At 34.6% G+C, this 26,050-nt stretch overlaps 3 protein-coding genes across 3 annotated transcripts; 2 read left to right on the forward strand and 1 right to left on the reverse strand.

Moving 5' to 3' along the window:
- The first annotated feature begins 735 nt into the window (after positions 1-735).
- On the forward strand, positions 736-5,550 carry LOC122143670 (GTPase IMAP family member 9-like). Its single transcript, XM_042754237.1, has 3 exons — positions 736-754; positions 1,352-2,035; positions 5,540-5,550. Exons 1-3 carry the CDS (start codon positions 736-738, stop codon positions 5,548-5,550), a joined length of 714 nt encoding a protein of 237 aa, XP_042610171.1.
- On the forward strand, positions 4,851-8,654 carry LOC109088263 (neoverrucotoxin subunit alpha-like). The gene is made up of 7 exons (XM_042754253.1): positions 4,851-5,213; positions 6,370-6,646; positions 6,724-6,849; positions 6,935-7,007; positions 7,221-7,271; positions 7,853-7,884; positions 7,971-8,654. Exons 2-7 carry the CDS (start codon positions 6,388-6,390, stop codon positions 8,504-8,506), a joined length of 1,077 nt encoding a protein of 358 aa, XP_042610187.1. The 5' UTR covers positions 4,851-5,213; positions 6,370-6,387; the 3' UTR covers positions 8,507-8,654.
- A 623-nt stretch (positions 8,655-9,277) lies between these two features.
- LOC109088251 (long-chain fatty acid transport protein 1-like) lies at positions 9,278-21,915 on the reverse strand. Its single transcript, XM_042754235.1, has 12 exons — positions 21,712-21,915; positions 21,147-21,541; positions 20,035-20,196; positions 17,148-17,217; positions 16,970-17,061; positions 15,249-15,358; positions 14,622-14,831; positions 14,409-14,535; positions 13,148-13,285; positions 12,901-13,065; positions 11,491-11,637; positions 9,278-10,354 (listed from the first exon to the last, which is right to left on the reverse strand). The coding sequence occupies exons 1-12, from the start codon at positions 21,882-21,884 to the stop codon at positions 10,197-10,199; spliced, it is 1,947 nt and encodes a 648-aa protein (XP_042610169.1). The 5' UTR covers positions 21,885-21,915; the 3' UTR covers positions 9,278-10,196.
- Between the last annotated feature and the right edge of the window lie 4,135 nt (positions 21,916-26,050).

Below are 26,050 nucleotides of genomic sequence, written 5' to 3' on the forward strand. Positions count from 1 at the left end.
ATCCTGAACACTGAATTAGGTTAAAATGACCATTGCTACATAAATAACATAAAAATTGAATCTCATCCTCTTTTGTTTTAATTTTTCCTTACTAAATTATACAGTTACTGTTGCTATGTAAAACAGTCAGTCTGGTATCCAGATAAAGCTGCATTGGCATCTCACTCTTGGTTTGCTAATGACCTGAAAGTCTGCTGCCCTGTCAAATTTGACATCAATAGTTCTGTGATGTTTTTTACTGCCTTTGATTACATTTATTTATTTATTTATTTTTCTTTCTTGTAATCGGGTAAAATAAGTCTGTTGGTGTAGATATTCAGCATGAACACTAGGTGGGAATGTTAGACAGCTATTAGTCTGCAATATAACTGCACTACAAAGAACAAGCATTACAGCAAATACAAAAATATAACAAATGTGTGGCTATACTCTGGAAATGAGATCCAAACACACACACACACACAAATGACTGCACATGTTTGTAAGCAATTTTATTAAAACCACAATTCACTTTTTATTAGCAGTAAATTTGATGAACACAATCAAATTTAAAGCGTTACCTGCTGTAGTAGTAGATCAGTCATGTGATCATGTTTTAAATAAGCGGAGTTAACCTGAGCACTCGCGGTCTGTCAGTCCTTCATTTGTCAATCATCCAGATCAAGAAAGACAAGGACCGCAAATAAACATGTTTGCTGCGCATTCAAAACAGAAAAAAAAAACAGTTATAGAACAATGGAACCGATAATTACAGGTGAGTATTAATCTGATAATCTAACAACAAAATTATAACATAGACTGCACAAAGCTATTGCATTGCTAAAAATTACTAAATTGGACCAAAAAAAAAAAAAAAAAATTGAATTAGAAAAATACGGGGGTCACATGACACTCAACCATTTGAGAAATTGATAAGTTAGTTATGAAAGGGAAGTCAAGTTTTTCAAAGCACTTTAACAATCAACACAAACTGAACTGCTATGCAGCTCTAGCAAATCTGAGAAGTGAATCTACTGAGAATATGAAAGATCAAACAGATCACTGAAAGACATAAATTTAATAAAAAAAACACAAAAAATGAAAACACTGAATAAAAGCTCTTAATCTTGGCATCATAATATTAGATTGTAGGATTGTAGGAGATATGACTCAGGTCTGAGCTTCAGTTGAAGTCGATACTACTTTTCTCCAGTTTTACCTTCTTGCCAGGTGAAAATTGATCTGATCACAAAAAAAAAAAAGAAAGAAAGAAAAAAAAAACTCTTAATTTAATTTGAATGTCAACCTAAACAAAACGTTATATTAAAGACAAGTGTGTTATTATTGTGAAATTCTCTCTCTCTAACTTCAGGAGATCTGAGGATTGTTTTGTTGGGAATGACTGGAGCTGGAAAGAGCGCCACTGGAAACACTATCCTGGGCAGAGATGAGTTTAAAGTGGATTTCAATCCAGAGTCGGTTACTCAACAATCTGAGAAAAAAGAGACAAGAAAGGGTAGAAGAATCATATCAATAATTGACACGCCAGGACTCCAGGATTCAAAAAGAAAGGAAAGTGAAGTGCAGGCTGAAATAAAGAAGTGTATGGACATGTCCTCTCCTGGCCCAAATGTGTTCCTGCTGGTCATCAGACTGGACGAAAAATACACAGAGGAAAAGATGAACACAGTGAAATGGATTCAGGAGAACTTTGGAGAAGAAGCTGCTCGCTTCACCATCGTTCTCTTCACTCACGCAGATTCACTGGGGAAGAAATCACTGAAAGATCAGATAAAAGACAGTCCAGATCTACGACAGCTAATAATCAGCTGTGGTGGCAGATATCATGCAGTCAACAATGAGGACAAAATCAATCAAGCTCAAGTCAACGAGCTGCTGTTGAAGACGGATAAAATGGTGCTTAGAAATGAAGGGAAGCCATACACTAATGCAATGTTCTGTAAAGCCCAGGCAAGGCGTAACTGGTGGAAAGCAGCAGAAGCAGCAATAGCTGTAGTGGTAGTAGCAGTGGTAGCTCTGGTAGCTGCAGAAGGAAGTAAAGCAGAAGCAATTAAAGTAGTTGCTGGACTGTTAACAATAATGGCAGTAGCAGTAGTAGCAGTAGCAGTTTATAAAATAATACAGTTAGTACGAGCAGAAGCAGAAGCAATCAAATAGAAGCTGTAGGAGAATCTGTAGTCTAAGTATTAAAAAAAAAGATTTTTGTTTCTGATGTTTATTGTCAAAAAGAGACTAAAATGTCAACATGACAGTATCACTTGAAATTAATGAAATGTTTTAGTTCATTTAGTAAATAAATAAATAAACGAAATAATAAATAAAATGAGTAATACATTCATCCACAGAACTGTTTATGAAATGTCATGTCAAGACTTTAATTTGAACTGATATTTGTGGAAAAGTAATTAATGAAATGAATGTTTGTAACTGAGCATTACAAGACAATAATGGTATGTTTAGGAATCTGTATGTGAACAAACCTTTTTCACAAATACACAGTTTAAGTAATCAGTACCACAACATTGCTTGCAGTCTGGCTTTATTGATGTTGTTTTAGTGGCAACACACTGGAAGGCATATTATTGAAAGGAGATATTTTCAAGAGATTTGAGAACTTGATCAGTGATGAAACAATTCATACTTTAGCTGCAAAAGATTCTAGGTAAAGCTTCATTAAATTATATGTTTCCTGTTTGAAGTGTAACATAAGTGTTCTTTTTAAACTGCTTAGAGGTCAGTGATATTATTAAAATATATACAACACTGTGATAATTGTCAACCACGGTACTGAATAGACAGCAGAAATTAGTCACATCTTCATACCGGGACATTAGTCTTGATGAAATGAAATGACAGCCATATCTTATATTCCTCAATATTGTTGATTAAATTATTGTTAATTAAATTTGAAAAATGTTAGACACCACTCAGACTTTGACAACCAGTTACAGTCACGTTGAACATCACACCAAATTTTCAAAAAAATTTGAGAACGGTTTACTTTTGCATAGAAAAAAACCCCTAATATTTAAATGTTAATTATCATCATCTTTTAATGTTAAACCCATTCTCTTCTGAGTTCTGTGTTTTTATTTATTAATTTTTCTTCATTTAAATGTCTTGTGAAATATTTTTTTTTGTAAAGATACAATCAAATTTACTTTAATCTCAGAAGAGATATTCAATCACATGAGACCAAAATATATTTAAAAAACAATACTGATTCGCTAAAATCAAAAGTGGGAGAGTCTGGGGTGCAGAGCAATCTGAAACAAGCCAATTAGACCTCAGCCTCAAGTCACGTGCGTTTCAAAAGTTTACAGACCTTATAGACACCATGGGCACGTTCAAGCTCAAATGGGTGCACAATGTTTTGCTATGGTTTCCGAGTTGAAAGACATGTTTCCTGGAAACGGTGTGCAACGGGGTTTGAGATACATCTTCTCTTGTTTGGTGGGTGTGTAAAAAATGTCAGCCCAATCAGCAGCAACATGTATATAAACCACTAAAGAGACAGCTTGCGCAATGGATCCAAGTAAAGTCATTTACAAATATATTCGCTGCAGCTCAGTATACGCAACAATTGAAGACATTAGAAAACATGTTTGTCGTAAGAGTTTTATAGTAAAAATGTAGCATATCAACATGATGATGTAGTTTCTTCATTGCCTTCTCAGTTGCCATAGTTGCAACTCTTGCATCATCAGAACATGGTGTTCAACACACCTCTGTTTAAAAACGTTTTGCAACGTCTTGTTGGGGCTGAACGCAGCCCAATCGTCCGGTGTCCCACACACACAAAACAAATGAAATAGAGTTATGATTTTTAATAGGTGCTAACAAGACTATCAGTCAAATAGTATAACTAAATAATGCAATTTTATGATTATTTTTGCAACATTTATTTAAATTATTTTTAACATAGGCTTCTTCCCTGGATAATTTGAGGAGGGTGGCGCCCCCTATTGACCGCCACTGATTACACTTGTCCAGTTGTGTCCGGAATGCGTCTCAGACCACCTGCTGATGTGAGATCGGGTTGCAAACCTCCTCGAATGCGTTTCAGACCAGTCCAACTTTCGGCTCGGCACATGCAAATCTTTATCTTTTTTTACAACCAAACTTATCTACATTTTCAGGACTCACAACAACAAGTTTGTCGCGTTACACATTACACGTGTGTTCCGTGTGTTTATGTGTGGTTTCGGTAACTTACAGTGCTGCAGACACGAGCTGCAACCATTTGTGGTTTATGCACAAATCAAATGCCCCGCCTCAACTTGAATGGTTTCTCTTCTTGATTGGATGTCACTGTTACTATGATTACAGGTTATTTTCGGTGGGCATTTATTTATCATGATTAATTGTATAATTTTGTTATAGTCCATACATTTAATGCACCCAGATCCAAATAAAACAAAATAATAGGTCAATGTGATTTTATATATATATATATATATATATATATATATATATATAGTGAATTATACTCATAGCATAAATAAAAACCCATCAGGGAGTCGCTCTCAAAATGCGGCGAATTAAAATCGCTTTTGATTGTTGCGTGCTCATTTTACTTACGGTTTCGATTTAATAATCGTGCAAATTCTCGGCGGTGCTGAGTGTGCATTCTACAATACAATACATTCATTTTGTCAGATGTCCTGCAACTAATCCTCCTTTGATGTTCTTTATGGGCCAATGAGGGTCTTTTTTTATTTGCACTGAAGAAAATTTAAAATAATAAAAAAAATAGTCCAGCCAAAGCAAGGGCCCTGCACATGTGGGGCCCCTAGGCTTCAGCTTGTGCATTAATCCACACCTGTGTACAGCACTCCATTACATTACAAGTAAATATCTCACTATCCAGATGTTCACATTAACATACATTAACATATCAGTGAATGATGGTGAGTTTCACTTGTTGATTTCTGCAGAGGTTTGATGGTTTTAGGAGTCAGTTGTAGTTTAGATGAGAGCAGACCAAATCCTGCACCACAATACGAGTATATTCTCTGAGCTTTCTATGAGCTTGTGAATGTTGATCTGTGGGAAGAGATCTTTCTTTTAAAAGAAGCAGGACAACAAGACAAACAGGTTTTCAGCCCAGGCTGCATTTTTACAGTTACCAAAAGTTAGACTGAGCTGCGAATGTAAGTCCAAGAGCCGTTTCCAGTGAATCTTCATCTCGTTTCTAAGGATTGTCACTGAAGGTATGAAATTAACTTGAACTGCTATCAAGTGATGTTTTTTATCGGTTGAGCAGTATATTTACATTTTTATATGTGGCAAGGTTACAGCAAAGTTTTTAAATATCCCAATTCATGGAGTGAAACAATTTTACTTAGCTTTGAAATAAAGGCTTTGATTAAATGATTTTTACACATTTCAGAGTAAATATTTGTTTGCTTCAAATACAGTATACTGTGTGTGTGTGTGTGTGTATATATATATATATATATATATATATGTATGTATAAATGTGTTACGCTTCAAATGATTTCATTTGTGTTGCATGAATATAAATCTCTTTATTCAGATTTGATCTAAATGTACTATTAAAAAGATAATTACATTTTAACTTCATCTTAATAAAGTACTGCAGCATATAAAGCCTGTTTTTACTTGGCAAATTTGCATTTTCATGTTTTGTGTTCACAAACTTGAACTTCATGACAGATTACAAATTTGGTAATATTCTATGATTTACGTGTTGAAATATTTCAATTTTTTCTGTAATAACTGGAACTCTTTCAAATGGTTTATGCAACCTGAACTGTGAATAATTTTGAGTCAAATCTGTGTATAGCTTTTCAAAACAGAAATCAGCTTTAAATAGCACCAAGCAACACTGCAGCAGCATTTCTAGACCAGCAATATCGTGCCTCTGTCTGAATGTTTTCAATGTAGTTTCTTTACAAAATGCAAAGTGCGTTTAAGATTCAAGATTCAAGATCTTTATTTGTCACATACAAGAATATATAGAGAATATATAACCAGCAGTGAAATGTGAGTCAGGTCCGCTCCATGGACAGTGCAATTATTAAAGAATACAACACAGATGAAAATATACATAAATATAGGTATGAAAGAATGAAATAAAAATATAAGAATAATATATATATATATATATATATATATATATATATATATATATATATATAACATTCCACTGAACTTATATACATATGAAGAACATATGTAGTTAATAAAATCAATAAGCTCACAGACCATAATGATTGTTTGCGAATGTATTTCATCATCGTTTTAAATGCATTACATCCTAATTTGATATTTAGTGCTGCATTTTTTCAGTCTGGTGCATGTCATTGTGTCTGTTTTAAATGTATTTTTTCTTCTCCTGCACAGAAACACCAATGATAAAAGATGGCGCCTGTTGATGAACTGCTTCTGAAGATTCTGGATGATCTGGACTCAAAAAAACTACACAGGTTTAAATGGCTCTTAAAGAAGAATCATGCCTCTATTTCAACAGCTGATACTGAGAACGCAGAAGCCACAGGTGTAGTGGACATAATGGTGGCACGATTCACATCAGCAGGAGCCGTGAAGGTCATGTTGGACATCCTGAGGAAGATGAACGAGAACCATCTGGCTGAACAGTTAGAGAACGAATACAAGGATGGTAATGAAGGAGAAGCATTACAAATGCTATGACTGTAACAGAAATGCTCTGAATACATCCCTCTGTCTCTGTTTCAGTGGGAAGTGCAGTGCAGACGAGCAGAGACGCTCACACTGTTGATCTGAATCTTCAATCAGGTGAAGCTGTAAATGCTCCTGTTCTCTCCAGTCCAGTGACCGTCCCCTCGAGCTCCGGTGGTGTCGGTATGACTAACACGGTCAACATGAAAACAATGCATGTAGAGTTATGGTTCAATATATAAGATGCTGTGTTTTTTTTAACGTCTAGAGCAACAGCCCTGCAGTGCTGAGAATAAATTACGTATGCCAGTTTTTAAGAGCTTTTCACTTACAGCTCAGAGGTAGGAACATTTGCATTTACATTTTTTATAACATTTTACAATAAGGTTCAATTTGTTACCATTAGTTAACATGGTACTAATAATTAGAAATATTTCTAAAGCATTTACTAGTCTTAGTTTAGGTCGATTTCAACATTTCTGCATTATTAGACGAAGAGGTTGTGTCTGTTAACATGAACTAATGATGAAAAATACTTCCCAAATCTACTGCAGTGCTGAGAAGAAGTTGCGATTTCCGGTTTTGAGGAGTTTTCCACTTCAAAGGTAGGAACGTTTACATTTATAATTTTGCAAACACTTTACAATGTGTTAAGTTTTCTGACAGTAGAGACTAACTTAACAGAGACTAACAATGACCAATACATGTAAAGCATTTATTAATCTCAGTTCATGTTAATATCAATATTTACTAATACTGTACATTATGAAAATCAAAAGTTTTATTTGTTAATACTGCTGTTTATTTCTAAAGCATTTTATACAATACAGACAGAGATAATGAAAGTAACAGAATCAATAAAATAATTATGGAGACAGTTCAGATTCAGCTGTAATTAAAGCAGCTGCACAGAAAACAATAGTGCCGTCATCCAACTTAATTCAGCGCAAGATTTATTTAATCAACCTGAATGAGCTAACATGAACATGACTATCTTTTTATTAATGAATTTTAGAGATTAATAAATGCTGTAACAAATGTATTGCTCATTGTTCATTAACTAATGGGACCTTATTGCATTTGTTATACAGCAACTTGCATTGCATGCGAGCTTCAGGCTATATATTCAGTACACGTTCAATATGCCACTGATATGCTACCTTTATTTGTGCTTGTTCTTCTACAGTATAAATGGCCAAGATTTGGAGATTAAACAGTGTAGGTTTAAAAACACACACAAACACATTTTCAGCATTCAGCCAAAATACTTTAGAGCTTTAAATGCTCTTTATATTTGTGTTCAGATGCCTGTAATCTCACACTGGATCCAAACGCGGCCCATCCGAACCTCTTTCTGTCTGAGAGGAACCGCAAGGCGACGCACGTGAGAGAGAAGCAGCCGTATCCGGATCATCCGGAGAGATTCGACTGGCAGCCGCAGGTTCTGTGTGGAGAGAGTCTGGCTGGACGCTGTTACTGGGAGGTTGAATGGAGCACGAGAATGTGGGTTGAGATAGCAGTGACATATAAAGGAACGAGGTATAAAGGAGCTGACAATGACTTTTTGTTCAGCCGAAATGCACGCTCTTGGGTGCTGAAGTGTTCTCGTTACCAATATCTTGCCTATCACAATAATCATATGACTAATATACCAGCCCCTTCTCAATCTAAGAGAGTAGGAGTGTATGTGGACGTGTCGGCCAGCACTCTGTCCTTCTACAGCGTCTCTGACACACACACACTCACACACTTACACACATTCAACACCACATTCACTGAACCCCTCTACGCTGGATTCCTGCTTCAATCTGACTGTTCAGTGTCTCTGTGTGAGTTCTAACAGCCTCTGTTTGGACAGCCTTTATATAAATGATGACCTATATCATTTGTGACCCTGGAGCACAAAACTTAAGTGTCTTAAGTGTCAATTTTTCGAAATTGAGATTTATACATCATCTGAAAGCTGAATAAATAAGTTTTCCATTGATGCATGGGTTGTTAGGATCGGACAATATTCGGCCGAGATACAACTATTTGAAAATCTGACATCTGAGGGTTCAAAAAAATTTAAATATTGAGAAAATCACCTTTAAAGTTGTCCAAATGAAGTACTTAGCAATGCATATTACTAATCAAAGTTTTAATATATTTGCAGTAGGAAATTTACAAAATATCTTCATGGAACATGATCCATGAACCTTATATCCTAATGATTTTTGGCATAAAAAAAAATCTATAATTTTGACCCATGCAGTATCATCAAATTTTAAAAATGTTATTCCTAAAAATACACCCCAACTAATAAACACTAATTTTTAGATCCATTACAACAATATTTAAACTTTCAACATTTGGTAATTTGTTAAAGGGATAGATACCCATAATGGAAGTCAATGGGTAATCATAAACATTCTTTAAAATATCTTCTTTTGTGTTCAACGGAGGAAAGTAAGTCCATAGAGGTGTGTAACGACTTTACATTTCTGCATGAACTATCACTTTGTTTCTATGATAATGAGAGTAAGAGAAGAATTCAAATCACTTTGCAGCATTTGTTCTCTTGCTGTTTTTGTATGTCAGATTATCTGAAAAAACACGCTCATGTACTGAATGGTGTACAATTTTTATGTTAACTTTATTAAAATTGTTAAGAAATCTGCATTCAAGTGAAGGTAAAATAGCCAAAACATCAATCTGATTTGCTAATGGTTAATGATTATGTACATGTCACATCAAAACATTTTAAATTCAATACACTTAATTTTATTAAAATCTTAATTAAAAAAGTTTCTCAGAAGTTTTTGCTTTTAACACTGTAATTGCAAAGCTTAACATGTGTGATTTGAAATGTTTTGCAAACTGTTCATCTGTAATACTATTACTATTACCTGTCTGAAATGAATATATAAATACTGAAATCATAGAGACGTCTCAATATCACAGTGTTGACCACATTAAAAGTGCTGTAAGTCAGTAACACCTGGAGAAAACTGTCTGTTCTCAAAGCCAGCTGAATGTGAAAACCTCTCCAAAACCAGCAAACCCAAAAACAAACTGAGAGCACAACTGTTTAACTAGTCTTCTGATAATCACACACTGATACCCTGAATCATTTTCTGTCTTTTACAGTTGTGTGTCTACCTCGTAAAACCTATTTCAGTGATATCCATCAGGCAGTAGAGACATTTTTTTGCACTCTATTGAGGAAAAGAAAAAAGTATTGTAAAGCACCTTTATGTTTAGTTCAACTACTCAGAAGACTGAGTCTATTTCTTCTAATAAGAAATCTTTAACATATGCGAGGCTTGTAAAAATTAAACGAATTGCACTTCCAGAGGCTATTACTGTTGTGCTTGAACTGAAATAAGGTACTTTTTCTGCTATCAATGAAAAAGGCTTAACTAGTAGTTTCAAGAACTAACTCAACAGTGTGACAAGTATGAGCTTGACTGCAGTCTATTTAGATGATTTTGTAAAATAATGTATCAATACCCCATCAATACATTTACACAATAAAGGCTCTCTCTTTCTTATAGTGATAATTTTCCCTGCATGATGGCACTGTAGAGCTCCTCCGTCAGACTCTCGTATCGCCCCAAACGGCTGTTGAGAAAGTAAAGCTGGTCAGTGGTTTGTTGTGGGTCAAATCCCTCCTTCTGTAAACGAGTCTTTTGGATTTTAAATGTGCCTGTGGATGAAAGACATGAACGATTTTACAGGAATACAGATTTTATACCGTAAAAATAACAATCAGTCAAATCTACAGAAAGAAAAAAAAAACTGGCAGCTGTGGTTGACAGAACTTAATTGTAAAAAATTAGTAGCAAAACTTCATGAACTGATATTTTGTTAATTTGCTATAAGTACTCAAATCTGTTTTGTGCCTTGACACTACACCAAAAAGGAGGTAAATAGGAAGTCACATAATGAATCAAAGTTCATCACAAATAGCTTTTCCACAAGCTAAAATAAATAGTATATATAGAAAGTGCACACAAATACAAAACACCATCATGGTAACACGTGGCATTAAAAGAATGCGGTAAAATTAATTAATAAATATAAAAATAATACAAATAATACAAATAATACAAAATAATTAAGCAACATAAAATATAACAACAAAATACAATGAAATGTAATTTTGGAAATGTAAATACAGTTTTCACTGTGAATTAAAAGTTTACTTTTTTAAAATAGAAAAACTTATTAAGGTAATTAGAAACATAAATGAAAACTTTCTTAGTTACTTAGAAAAACTTACATTTAAAACGTATATATTTACTTAGAACAATTTAAATGTAATAGATTTTAAAAACTTACATTTACAACATTTAGTAACTTCTTTAGCTACTTAGAAAACCTTAAATTTAAAACTTATTTAGAAACCTATTTAGAAAAACTTACATTTAAAACTTTATTAACTTTTTTATAGTTTACTACATAGAAAAACGTAAATTTAAAATGTATTTATTTAATTAGAATAAAAATAAATTTAAAACTTATTTAACTCCAAAAAGTTACATTTTAAAATGCATTTAGTTACTTCGAAAAAACTTTACTTAAACTTTTGTTACTTAGAAAAACTTTTGTTACTTAGAAAAACTAGATTTTTTTTTTTTTTTTTTACTGTACAATTACTATGCAATGCCTCATTATAACTATTACAGCTTTTCACAGTATGTAGTAAGGGAACTGTTAACTTATTAACATTTTTTTACCATAGCTTTTTCACCATTAAATTTAGGATCATTTTTAGAGTGTGTGTATTAGGAAAACACAGAAAATATGGAGGGAAATTGAGCATGAATCTGTTTCTGACACCTGTTTTGTCGACCTCAGGTGAAAGTCGTAAGAAGATTGGGCGAGCGTATGAGGGCAGTGCGTTCTGCACATCTCGTAGAAATGTCTCACAGTTGAAGTAATTTGTCACGTCCACTATGGCAGCCATTCCTGCCTTCCCCTCCACACCTGATGAATAAGACAGAGTACAGCTGCAGTGATAACCTAAAGTTTCACCAGACACACACTTTAATGTCTTTAAACATCTTCAAATCCCTTGACATCAAACACATGTGTTGGCATCTCTGTATCATGATCTGGAGTTTATTGTGCCTGTGTTGTCTTCCGTCTGATTACCAACCAAGTCAAACCCTGCTTAGCTTCTCAGAACAAACTCTAGGTAGAGGCATAATTGTGAGAAAATTTTTAAATAAAAAAGTTTTATATGCTGGAAAGTCCTATTATGAACAACAGGGTGACAGTGTTATATATAAATGTGCTACTGTAAGATATAAAGCTGCAATTACAAAAAAAAAAATAATAGTTGCAAATGAGAGATTTAAAGTCACACTGCAAGATATAAAGTCACAACTTGGAGATATAACGTATATAAAGACATTTAAGCATCTTTTATAAATGTTCCTGTAAAAACATTACTGGTTTGCATATTGACACAAAACAATTGCACTGAGATATTTTAAGATGCATTTTATGTCAGTTTAAACAGCTCAGACATGCATTTTAGTCTAAGACTAGGCTTAAGCCTTGTTTGTGAAACCTGGGGCTAAAGTCAATGTGAATTATGAAGTCACAATTGCAAAGAAAAGTTGCAATTGTGATATTTAAAGTAACATTTCAAGATATGAAGTCACATCTGGGAGATGGTAGGCTGCAACTACAAGATAAAGTCGCATTGAGTTAGAAAGTTGCAAATATGAAAAAAAGAAAAAAAGTGAAAAAGAAAAAAAAAAAAAACCAAAAAACAAAAAGAAAAAAAGTGAAATGGGGAGATTTAAAATCATGTTTCAATATATAGTCACAAGTGGGAGATATAAAGTCACAATTATGAGATTTAAAGTGTTAATTGCAAGATATTCTGCCACATTTACCTGTGTATTTTCTTTTTACAACATGTAAAGTCACAATGAATTATAAAGTCACAACTGTGAGATACATAAAGTTCCATTTACAAGAAAGTCACATTGTGAGACATTATGTCAAAACTGGGAGATATAAAGCCGCAACATAAAAATCCTGCAAAATAAATAAATCTAATTAATAAAATAAAATAAAAAAACTTGCAATTAGAAGATTTAAAGTTTCAATTGCAAGATATAAAGTCACAATTATATTTTTATTTTCTTTCCTCTGAGTTGAAATGAGCTTTGGAGAGATGATTTTGCGCTTTAATTTAATTACTTTTTTTAATATAAAACATCTACTGTTACTCACCTGGCACTGAGACGCCATAGACGGCCACATCCGTATGTTTCAACAGAGAGCTCAGGATTCCTTCCACCTCTGTGGTGGACACGTTCTCACCCCGCCAGCGAAACGTGTCTCCGCCTCGGTCCCGGAAATACACGTAACCGAACTCATCCATCACCATCAAATCACCTGAGACAGAGGAACACAGAGTCAGAGCCATCCATCGAGCACACATATGGATTAGGTCATCTCTGGAGAACTTCAACTTTACCTGATACATACACAGAGTCTCCCTTTTTGAAGACATTGTGAGAGATCTTTTTATTGGTGGCCTCTTGATTCGCGTAGCCATCAAAACGACGTAATGGATCATGTGGATTGATTCGGCCAACAATAATCCCTGGTTCTCCTAAAGTGTACAAGAGAATACAGGAAAAAACACCAGGATTATTATATATATATATATATATATATATATATTCCATTTTAAAATTAAAATGGAAAATATTAATCAAAATTAATAAAAAAACTATAATAATATTTCAATTATACTAAAATGACACTTGATTTACACCATAGGATGTCACAAAAAAAACTCTAATTTCACACTCAAAGTCATAATATATGCTGGTTTCCCCCTGGCTGTCATTTATCTCTGATGTGAAATGTTTGTTTTTTTAAACTCCAAGAGCAAACAGGGACACACAGAGCACTGAGCGTTTGATGACTTTTAACCCAATTATGATTTACAAAGGAAGACCTTTCAAAACAATTTTGAAATTCACTTGTTTGCTCTGCCATGGTATGTGTTCAGAAAACTACACAGATACTTTGTGAAATTGTTTTGTGTTTCCGGGCAAATACTATTATATTGGAAACACGACAGGTTAATATGTTAAAGGTCAGATAAATCATTCAACTCTCACACACTTAGTTTCATTAAGAAAGGGATAATAATGTACAATCAGCAGGTCATTATTGCGAAATATACATTAATGTTCAAAATATTTTTTTTAGAAGCAATATATATTTTGTACTAATCAAAAATGTATTTAATTGATCAAAGGTTACAGTAAAAGTATTTATAATGTTACAAAATATTTCTATTTCAAATTACATTCTTTTGAACTTAAAGAATCATGAAAAATAAAAATGTTTCACAGTTTCAGCAAAAAGCACAACTGTTTTCAACAGTGATAATAATCAGAAATGTTTCTTGAGCAGCAAATCAGTATATTAGAATGATTTCTGAAGATCATGTGACACTGGAGTAATGATGCTGAAAATTTAGCATTTTAACAAATATTCACATAGAAAACAGTTGTTGTAAAATGTAACAATATTTCACAGTGTTTTATTGTATTTTTGATCATATAAATGCAGCTTTGATCAGCAGAAGACATATATCCCTACTAGATATTAAATCACACAAACAAATGTTATTATTTTATGCAGTTCATTGTTATTTTTATTTTACTTGAGATATTAAATCACACATCTACTGTATGTTTTTGTGTGTGTGTTTTTCTCACCTGGTTTGCATGGGACACACAGTCCTTGACTGTCCCGTATTAACTCCATTGTGTCCTCGTCTGCTCTCAGCAGTCTGATGGGATAAACACTGGGCAGAATCACACTGTTGAAGCCACACGCCCCAACCTGGCCAGAAGAGCACATTACACATCCTTAAATCACACAGAATACCTATTCAAATCTAATGAGTTCAAGTAAACATTTACACACACCTTGTTGTCCATGTTGGCGAGGCTGCAGTTGCACTCAGTGGCTCCATAAAACTCACCGATGCGTTTGATGTTGAAACGTTTCATAAAATCTTCCCAAACGTTAGGCCGCAGACCATTGCCCATGGCAACACGCACCTGGTGACAAGACTCGGACGGACGGACCGGCTGAGATAACAGATATCGACAGATTTCACCAATGTACTGGACCACCTGTAAACAGACACAAACCTAAAATGAAACACTTAAAATCAACCACCAACAATCTAACTGAATAACTAACCCTTCAAACCTGGTGCAGAAATATCTGATATCATGCACTAATTATGCTGATTTTGATGGTTATTGACTGGTTTTACTCATATTTTCCACTAGACGAAAGATGAACAGTGACATGAATTTGCACCAAAATACTGAACATTTTGCTTGGAAAATTTTACCTTCAACAAAAGATATGTAAAGTCTTTTCTCCTTCCTTTTAATGTACTGTAAGAGTCAGATAATTTACTATCCTAAACGCATAATTGCATGATTAGTTGCACTTTAATGTTCTCTTTGCTGTGTGTGCAGCTATGAATATGAGATCTAAGATGACTAATGACTAATGTTCCTGAGGTCAGAGGTCCTCACCGTGCAGTTGTATTTCACACAGTCGTCCCAGAAACGGCTCGCGGAGAACTTCCTGCGGATCACCACCGTCAGACCGTGCAGCAGACACTGACCCACACCCACAATGTTACCTGGGAAGCACAGAGAGAAGACACATGATTGGCTGATTAGACTGATCCTATCTGCTAAACTCATGTGACCTAAGCTACACATTCAGTTTCATCATTTAAAAATTATACTTAATGTTCCTTTAAAGCTTTTAATTTAATACTTACAATATATATCTTTAAAGGCCATTTTCTCAAAATAAGTTTTTACCTCCACTTCAGCAGCATTTACACACACCAAACTTAGCAGTTTTATTCCTCTCTATATTCTCAAGGATTATACTGAGCAGTTTGTTCATATATCATTCACACTGATTTATATAACATTTTAACCTTGAAAACATGGTAAAAATGTATATCTTTAAAGGTGGCGAGTTTTTTTCTCCACTTCAGTAACACTTACATACACCAAACTTAGCCATTTTATTCCTCTCTATATTCTCAAGGATTATACTGAGCAGTTTGTTCATATATCATTCATACTGATTTATATAACATTTTACACCTAAAAACATGGTAAAAAAATGTATATCTTTAAAGGTGGCAAGTTTTTTCTCCACTTCAGCAACACTTACACACAAAAAACATAACATTTATACACATATATACACTCAAAAGTTTTACACAGAGGTTTTTTCACATATCATTCACACTGATTAATAATACAACATATTATTCTTAGAAACATGGTAAAAATTTATATCTTTAAAGGTGGCGAGTTTTTTCTCCACTTCAGTAACACTTACATACACCAAACTTAGCCGTTTTATTCCTCTCTATATTCTAAAGGATTTTACTGAGCAGTTTGTTCATGTATCATTCATACTGATTTCTATAACATTTTACACCTAAAAACATGGTAAAAAATGTATAACTTTAAAGGTGGCAAGTTTTTTCTCCACTTCAGCAGCACTTAAATACAGAAGATTTAGCAGTTTTATTCCTATCTATATTCTGAAGATTTTTACTGAGGGGATTGTTCACATATCATTCACACTGGTTTATACAACATTTTAACGTTAAAAACATAGCAAAAATACATATCTTTGAAGGTGTCAAATTTTTTCTCCACTTCAGCAACACTTACATACACCAAACTTAGCAGTTTTATTCCTCTCTGTATTCTGAAGGATTTTACTGAGCAGTTTGTTCATATATCATTCACACTGATTTATATGACATTGTATTCCTAAAAACATGGTGAAGCTGTGTTTGTTTTCTGTTGACACCATTTCTGATTTATGGATTGATAAAAAGAGAAATCCAAAATCCATATGTTTTTAAATAGTCAGTGTTGATATCTGATGATAAAATGATGAAATATAAGACACATTCAACACTTATCTTACAAAATATTTACTCAAAACTCACAAGAACAAAATGTTTATCTATTGACAAGGCTGTTGGTAGATTATGGAGCTGACAGTAGGTGAACACACTGGTCAGGTTATCAGATGGTACTGATAAATTAGAAACTACCAAATATGGGGTGATTTATCAACCTGGTCGATGTCACCAGAATGAAGGGTTAGTTGAGGTATTCTTAGTAATCTGCTGCTGTAATCTATAAACTGAACAGAACGAATGAAGGACATAAAGTGTGTTGAATGTGATGTTTGTGTAGTGCACACAGACCTGCGGAGTGATAGAGCGGCAGGCAGCAGTAAACCACATCATCTGGCCCCAGACCAAAGGAGTAATATCCAAACGCAGCGATGCGATAGTACCTGTTTACACAGTGCACACAAACACAGAGTGAAACAGCTGCACACATGATGTTTGCTCGGTATTTTAAGAAAAGTGTTGCACAAACCTGCTGTGAACTATGATGGCAGCTTTAGGTAAACCCGTCGTTCCTGAGGTGTAGATGTAAAATAACCTGTCTGAGATGAGAAACATGTGTCACACATCAAACAACATCAAAATGAGCTCATACTGTATCATACACTGCTGTAGTTTTTGTGTATAATTACAGTGACTTCAGATTTTTTAAACTTTAGCATTACCTCTAAAAGAAGAAATACTCATAAATATTAGATTTATTTTAACTCTAAAATGGATACAGTTCAGTTTTTCTAATATATTAAGTGAAGAGGACATTTCAGCTGACTTTCCAATAATTACTCAATTAACGTGCATTTTGATGTTTTGACCAACAATTTCCCATAATTTTTCCACTCATTATTAGAAGACTTTTTGAAAAAGAAAAACTAAAAAACTTTTGTAGTGACTGCATTCCAACAGCAATTTTGATTAAATGTTTTATAGCTGAGCTATAGAAAACAAAATCTATATTAACCATGAAAATTTCCATGAATATTTAGGATTTGCTCATTTCCAGGCCTGTTAATAAGATTTTGTCTAAATTAGACAAAACTTTTGAGTTTTAGAAGCAGTGTGATTCTTTACTTTGTGACATTATTTTCATGAAAAAAGAGTGCCCTGTCCAAATTTTACTTTTGGGTTTTATTGATTTTTTATTATTATTTTAAATGTTCTTATTTTTCAGATTTATACAGCACCATTAAAAACAACATAAGTTGACCATAGTGTTTTACAACTAAAATATAAAACTAAATAGAAATAAATAAATAAACAGTTATCTATCTATCTATCTATCAATATACTGTTAAAAATATATTTTCTAATTAGATTCTTTAGTGTAATACAGTAATTTACTGCTATAGTACAATGATTATTCATTTTAATTCTGCAAGAAGAAGAATTTGGAAATCACTTAAATATTTAATATTTTGTAGGGGGAAAAAACAATATTCACAAAAACAAAACTAAAGCTAAAGAAATCATTTAAATACTTTTTAAGATTTGCTCATTTCCAGGCCTTTAAATCAACAACTATTCCCTAATATTTCCAAGTTTTAATGACTGTAAAAACCTTGTTTATTCAGTGTGATTTACACATTGAATAAGGCACTTCAGTTACCCTGAAGTAAACTCACACTCTACACACATCAAAACCATCATTGACTACATAGGTTGTGTAATGAAGGACGTGAATCAAACTGTATCCCACATATACATTATGGGGGAAAGGTCAGGAATGCACTGTATGATTCATGTTTCCAGCTGAAGACGCTGCTGGGCGTCCCTGAGGGAGGTTGTGTCAGATCTGATTCATGTCTGGACACGAGTGAACCCAAATAAACTAAACACACACACACGTATAGGATCAGGCCATCTGACTGGGTCAGAGGTGAATTAAGCAATGACCGTTCGCTCTCTGACACATTTACAAGCCCTCTGTTCATCAGTCTGTCTGTGTCAGACACTGGTGTCTTTCTCCTGAATCTCCTGATCATGATTTCTGTGTCTCCTCAGGAACCGGATCTGTTTTCTGCCCTCTTTCTCCCTTTATCGTGTTTTTTTCCCACACAATCTGCTTTTGTAGCTCAGACTTTCTTTCAGTCTCTCTCTCTCTCTCGCTCTCTTTCAGGCGCTGTACTTGGCTGGTATGTAACCTTTTCCCCACTTTAACACTTGCTCGCTCACTCACTGAAAACACACATAATACCACTGCCCCCCTCTCTCTCTCTCTCTCTCTCTCTCTCTCTCTTTGTAAAGGGGTGAATCTCACACAACCAGCCAAAAACACGTCCGGCACACATACAACCCAAACTCACAAGCAAGCAACAAGAATTAGACTGAGCATTAAAAACAAATGTAGCCTGTTTTTAAGACAATTAAGATTTTTAGCATTGTGAAATCTTTACTTTTAGCAACTAAGCTCCCAAAAGAAAACAAGTGTATTTTACTTAATTTTATTTAATGATATATTGCTTTAAATGCATATATTAAATATTAGATTGCGAAAGTGTTTATTCATCAAGATCATATTTGTGATGATTTATTTATGCCAATTTAAATAATGTAAACATAATATATAAAATAAACAATATAAGACTATTAATATTTTCAACATTGTCACAATATTCTCATGATATACAACAAAGAAAAATCACATAAAATAAAACACATTGTACAAATAAAATTACTGTTATAAAATGATTAATTCATCATGGTAATATTCTTTTATGCACATTGTAAATAATATAATGATATAATGAAAATATAATGAGAATCTAATAAAAATCAATATTTAAAACAATAATTATATAATTTTACAAATAACAATAATAAGTTGTTATTATGTTTTATTACTATTGTCAGATTTTGTATTTATTGTTGTAAAGCACTTTGGTCAACTTATGATGTTTTTAATGGTGCTATATGAATAAATTTGACATTAAATTAATAAATATATATAAAATAGTAATGTAGTAGATGTGGTACTAATGTAGTAGAAAAATTACAATACTAAAACTCAAAAATAAAAATTATGAAGTGGGAGAGTGAAAAATATGTTGTATTTTAATGTCACAAATATAATAATAATAATAATTATTATAATTATAATGTCACAAAGTTTAAAAAAGAGCATTAAAGAAGGTTTGTATTCATAGGCAAAATATAATTTCTCTGAATTTTTTTTTTTTTTTTTTTTGCTATGAAATGTGACCTGACAATTACAACAACTAAAATATGTCTTAAGACATGTGGAGACATTTGCCTGTTGTAAAATAAACTCACTCACACACACACACACAAACACACAGAAATATGCAGCACATCATCCATAAACACACACACACACACACACACACACACATGCTCATACAGACCGTTGAAGCCCTTGCTGTGTGTGACGGCGGGTGGCGTGTCAGGAGATGAAGCCAGCAGCACATCCAGATTCTGAGCTGACAGCGAATCCAAAGACTGGGCCGCAGCCGAACCAGTACAGAAGAGAGAAAGAGAGCTGAGAGACTCCTTCACCTCCAACACCACTGCAGACACACAGACGGATCAGTGCTCGCTTCATAAGGGCTTTCAGTGAAACCATCAGAGACTTGATTTATTTCTTATTACATTTATTATTTATTGCATATTTATCATATACAGTATATACAGTATTTATATTATTTATATATGTGGGATGCACGATTTTGGATTTTTGGATGGATGCTGATACCAAAATATGATTATTTGTAATTTTGGTTAGTTTTTAACAATAATTTGTTAGAATTAAATAAACAATAGTAAAGTTATTTTATAATGACAGTACACCGAAGATTTGAAAATAACTATAAATAAACTATATATTAGTCACTGCATTTTTTTTTTCAGAAAGATGCAATAGTAACATTTTATTTTGTGATTTAACATTTGCAAATGGTTTAAAGCAAAAGAGTTGTAAAAATTAAAAAAATCAAAAACATCTAAAAATCATAATAAAAAAAAAAAAACACATAAAACACAAAAACAACAAAAACAAAACATACTAATAAATAAATATATATATAAAATTTAATAAATTTAAATGTCATGTTTGTGTTTTTTTTCTCATGTATTTTGCTTTCATTTTATTAGGAGTAGGCCAACAGTGCCACCTATGAAAATGAAACTCCTTACTGAGCGGGCATTAGGACACGGGGGAGGCTGCCACTGCGGCCGCTGTACTGCAGCAATCCAAAACAGTGAATCCAATCATCATTCAGGCAAAACTTTGCTTCAAGAATGAGCCACAATGCTGACATTATCTAATCACACTGTTGAAATGATCTAATCGCTAGTACACCCAGAGCACATGTGAGTTAATGTATTCCTCATATCGGCAAGACATATCAGCATAATTTTTCATATCTGGCCGATGCCGATATTTAAATTTAAAGCCATTATTTCCCTAGTCCAATATAAGATCAATAATAACACAAATCTCTAACATCTAACATCTCACCGTCCAGAAGCTCCACCCCGAACACCATCCCTCGCGCTCCAGACACGCCCATGCAGTGCATCAACGAATCGCGTCGCAGGTTAAAATTGATGAGCGCCGGCTCCACGCCCACTTTAGCCAGACCGAGCCACAGCGCCACCATGAGCGGCCGGCTCTCCATGAAGATGGCCACCACATCGCCTGACCTCCAGCCCTGCGCCAAGGCCCACTGCGCCACAGCGTTCGACCGCCGGTCCAGCTCAGAGAAGCTCCACACCTCGCCCGTGGACTCCTCCACCAGAGCCGGCTTGTCCGGGTGGAGCGCCACCCGCTGGGCGAATATAGACGGGACGGTGCTGCGCGTACTAATGTAATGATGCATGAAGTATTTCACACGCAACAGTATGCACAGACCACTGGAGGAGAGAAAGAAGAGATACATATGTGTATAGTGGTTCTATTTTAACAGGTCTCATCATGACTAATAGTAAATGTGTCAGTTTTCTCTACATCATACCTTTTAGATCATACACACTGGGGCAAACAATATGACTAAAGAAGGTAAGAGATAATAGGTTATACTCACACAATGTCTCTCTTGATGGTGCATGCAGCCACATAGAGAAACCTCCATCCTCCAGAACATAAATAAACTCCTATAAGAGCCAGCATACTCCAGAACCATGAGAGGCCCAGCACACTCAGTAACCCAGCAGTGATCACCGCCAGCGGGGCACGAAACCCGTCTCCAGCACCCATCCTGGAGGAGAGAAGACCAGAGAAACTGTACTATGCATTCAAGCACATATTAATTGAGCAACTACATGGAGTAGCTATATGTACTTCTAAAAGGTGAAAATGAAAAGAAAAAAAAACTCAGACACTTTCCCTATAAACAGCTATCTGCATTTTAACCTATAATTTTGATACTGATTACAAAAAATAAAATAGAAAAATCTACCTTGAAATACAATTATGTGTTATTCTTTAGCAGACTTTTAAGTACTCAAAAGTGATGGCAATGAGACATGAGAAACAGCTGGATAAGCCTTGAACTCGCTAACACAAGTCTACTAGCTATATATTAAGTTAAGTTACAATTCTCAAATATTGATTGGTTTTGGTAATGACATCTAATAAATCTACACTTAGAAATATAAGAAAAAAAAAAGAAAAGAAAATACAATTTCACCTATTTTAGCACATCCTCTAATTATTATAGAATGTAAGTTAAGAAGTTGAGCTCACAAAAAGACATATTAGTGATTACATAAGTGTGATTAAAAAGTGTGGATCTTTTTTAATATATTATTTAAAGTTAAATAAAATTATAATTTTTCCCCCAAACAAAATTAAAGAGGTAAAATACTGAACGCTCAACCAGATATATGAAATACACTTTAAAGTTTCAACCATCACATGCATGTCAAAAAATAATAATAAAAAAAAAAAAAGTACGACAACAACACCACTCATCATAATAACCACCCTCCTACCATCATCCTGTTTAGTTTTCGCTTTTCAATGCTCTGGAAAAAATAACACACAGAGAGAAACGCCGCACACCTTCACAGATCCGATGAGGAGTTACCGAGCAATGTGCGCGACCGCTAGACGACCGCGGAGAGATGACACATAACGATGTATTTACTCCCGTGAACTCTCGCTTGGCTCGCAGTGCGCGAACCTCAGTCTGGAAGCCCCGCCTCCGCATTCACGCGCGGCGCTCTGATTGGAGGACACCGCTGTCAGTCAAGGGGTCTGCAGGTTCTCCGGGTTCTGCGTGTCTAGACTGGCTGTTTTGGGGTCCTGTCAGAACTCGAGCCTCGGAGAAATGAGGGCCTGTGTCGATGACTCAATGATCAAAACACCTCGCAATGCCTTTATTACGCAAGAAGTTTAATTGCCCTTAAGATCTGTGAACAGCTGAATGCTTCTCTCATTTGATTTTTCCACCAAGAGATAAGATTCTAAGGTTAGTAAAGATTTTTTTTTTTTTTCCAACAAAATTAGCTTTTTCACAACCTCTCTGATGCTGCAATAAATCTTTACTCAATTGTATCTTTAAAATAATAATAATAATAATAATAAACATTTAAGCGCAGCTTCTCAACGCAGATAGCACAGGTACATCTGCAAGAGGTCTGTTAAAGATCTGGAAAGCATCTGCTGTGTACAAGCATCTGACATACGTCTTTAAGATGCCAGTTTTACATGCATTCTAAATCGCAAACATTTTAAGGGCATCTTAGTTCGGTAAAGTTGGCAAGATGTTCACAGATTCGACTTTTCCGGATCAATAAATCACAAGCAAAACGTTTTTACTACACAATTGACCAAATGCACGGAGCGCTCTTTAGAACTTCCGGATAAAGATAAGCAGCTAGTAATCTTCCGGTGGAGCTCATTTTATATGTGCTATACATAGACTCTCACAGAAACCTCTCCTGCCTCAGTCTTATCAGAAACTGAGGAAGAAAACAACTGCAACATCGTAAATAATGATAACGGCATTAACATACAGTTCCATGTTATTAAAGCACATATACTTTTATATGCAGAGTCTGGTTATCCCAGGAAAGTACCCAGACACATAACTGTACATTTGAATGCTGACAAATAAACACTATCGCAACTGTTTAGGCAGTTAGGCTAATCTCTTAAACAATAATCAATCTCTTACCTTCATAGTCATGAACACATTTTTAAAATCTTATAAAAATTTAAAGCATAATTTATTATTTCTCAAATATGTGCAGTAAAATTTACATTATTAAAGGTTCACTTTCTAATTCATGATGACGACATGAAGAAATGTGCCAAAAACGTGTCTTGGTGAAAAATAAAGCCTTTTTAAGATGAAAATGAAATTACCGTTATAACCAGGAGATGGCAGCAGAGGATCACTCACTGGCTGCTGCTGCCATTCAACTCCCTAGTTAAACGAGGAGCGTCTCGCTGCAGCCTGCGGTGGACATCCAACCCGGCCCACATCCAAGTGTGACGTCACAGACCACGCCCATGTCAAAATACGTCACATTCTCAATCATTTTGAAACAGGAAGAAACATCGATAAGAAGATAATTTGTATTGTTTGCCAACCGCTAAAAAAGAAGCTGTTGTTTGCCGTGTCGGTAAGTAAAAAAAAATATCTTTGCTCTTTACCGAACGTGTGCGTCATTTGTGTGCATGTGCATAAACAACAGTAAGTGTTTTTAATTTCAACTTCACACAGGCACGTTATTGCTAGCAACAAATATACTTATATATATATATATATGTGTGTGTGTGTGTGTGTGTGTGTGTGTGTTTGTGTGTGTGTGTGTGTGTGTGTGTGTGTGTGTGTGTTTGTTTGGGGGTGGGGGGGGTGGGATGAGGGTTTTTATGTTGGAGGGTCTATCTATCCACACATGTATGTATATATGTATGTATGTATTCGTGGGCATGCATGCGTACACACACACACACACACAAATACATACATATATACATACATACATGTGTAGATAGATAGAGAGACAGATAGATAGATAGATAGATAGAAGGCACACAACACACGTCTTACAACATAAAATCAATTATGAATCAATTTGCAATATTTTTATACCCTTCCCCCCACACATAACACTCATCTCACCCACTCAGACACACACACTTCATCATCCCTCTCACACATATGTACTTACCTGACCCCCCCCCCCACCCCCACCACACACACAAACACACACACACACACACACACACACACACACACACACACACACACACACACACAAAACAATCACATACATATAACCTCTTTAATGATATACTCTGATCAGAGTACCCATGCACAGTAACTTGGTTGGGCAACCGCATCATTTCATTATGTCTTGCTGGATAACTCTGTGTATGTCACAAATTATCTTTGTATTCTTCTGTATTAACGAAAAGATCACATAATGTTTGTTTGTCATGTTTTACAGCATTCTACACATTTTCAGTCCAAGCCTGATGCAGGGCAGTTCTCCCGGGTTAAGGGGTCCCTGCTGCAGTTTCACCAGTAAAGAAAATTACTTGTTACAGTTCAATTGAAGGACCTCATAAGCCCATGCAGTGGTGCATGGAGGTATGGTGAGAGCATTTCTTTAGATATTGATTGATTTTTTTGTGGTTTAAAATCATAAATATGTTTATGTAGAATGATGAGGTAAATAATTTTTAGTGGACACATATACCCCCGACACGTATGTATTCTCTATTTTTAAACAGGAACGCCAAGAGGACGTAAAGTGGAAGTTCATAAGGGACATTGGTCCAGCGTGGTGCTGGATACAGAGTCACCGTGAGTTCTTCCATAGGGAGGTGACAGGGCCTGCCTTTCTCCAGATGGACTTTAAAAATCAACAGAATGCCATCAAAGACTACCTGGAGGGAGAATCGGAGGATATATTGAAGCAAGGAATCTCTCTGTGTAGTCTATGTATGTATGTGTGTGTACTGCATGTCAAGAACTGTTTATCTGCTCATTCAGCTGCTCAGACTTTATAATATTTGGAGCATACCTTTTGTTAAACACAACCAGTCAAAAGTTTTTGAACAGTGAGATTTTTTTATGTTTTTAAAGAAATCTCTTCTGCTCATCAAGCCTGCATTTATTTAATCTGAAGTACAGCAAAAACAGTCCAATTTTAAAATATTTGTATAATATTTTGCTTTTGTAATATATTTTGCTATTTAAAATAACAATTTTCCTATATTTCTATTAAAATGAAATTTATTCCTGTGATTTAAAAGGTGACTTACTCCAGTCACATGATCCTTCAGAAATCATTCTAATATGCTGATTTGATGCTCAAAAAAACATTTTATTATTATTATGTTAATACACTGAAGACTGGAGTAATGATGAAGAAAATTCAGCTTTGATCACAGGAATAAACTGC

The sequence above is a fragment of the Cyprinus carpio genome, unplaced genomic scaffold, assembly GCF_018340385.1.
Source record: "Cyprinus carpio isolate SPL01 unplaced genomic scaffold, ASM1834038v1 S000006481, whole genome shotgun sequence".
NCBI classification, from domain to species: domain Eukaryota; kingdom Metazoa; phylum Chordata; class Actinopteri; order Cypriniformes; family Cyprinidae; genus Cyprinus; species Cyprinus carpio.

Coding starts and splice junctions, on each gene's coding strand:
- LOC109088251 (XM_042754235.1), bottom strand. CDS start 21,884: ATGGGTGCTGGAGACGGGTTTCGTGCCCCGCTGGCGGTGATCACTGCT. Junction 21,542..21,711: donor ACCATCAAGAGAGACATTGT/GTGAGTATAACC, acceptor TCTCTCCTCCAG/TGGTCTGTGCATACTGTTGC. Junction 17,062..17,147: donor GCCATCATAGTTCACAGCAG/GTTTGTGCAACA, acceptor CTGTGTAAACAG/GTACTATCGCATCGCTGCGT.
- LOC109088263 (XM_042754253.1), top strand. CDS start 6,388: ATGGCGCCTGTTGATGAACTGCTTCTGAAGATTCTGGATGATCTGGAC. Junction 6,647..6,723: donor AGAGAACGAATACAAGGATG/GTAATGAAGGAG, acceptor TCTCTGTTTCAG/TGGGAAGTGCAGTGCAGACG. Junction 7,885..7,970: donor AGATTTGGAGATTAAACAGT/GTAGGTTTAAAA, acceptor ATTTGTGTTCAG/ATGCCTGTAATCTCACACTG.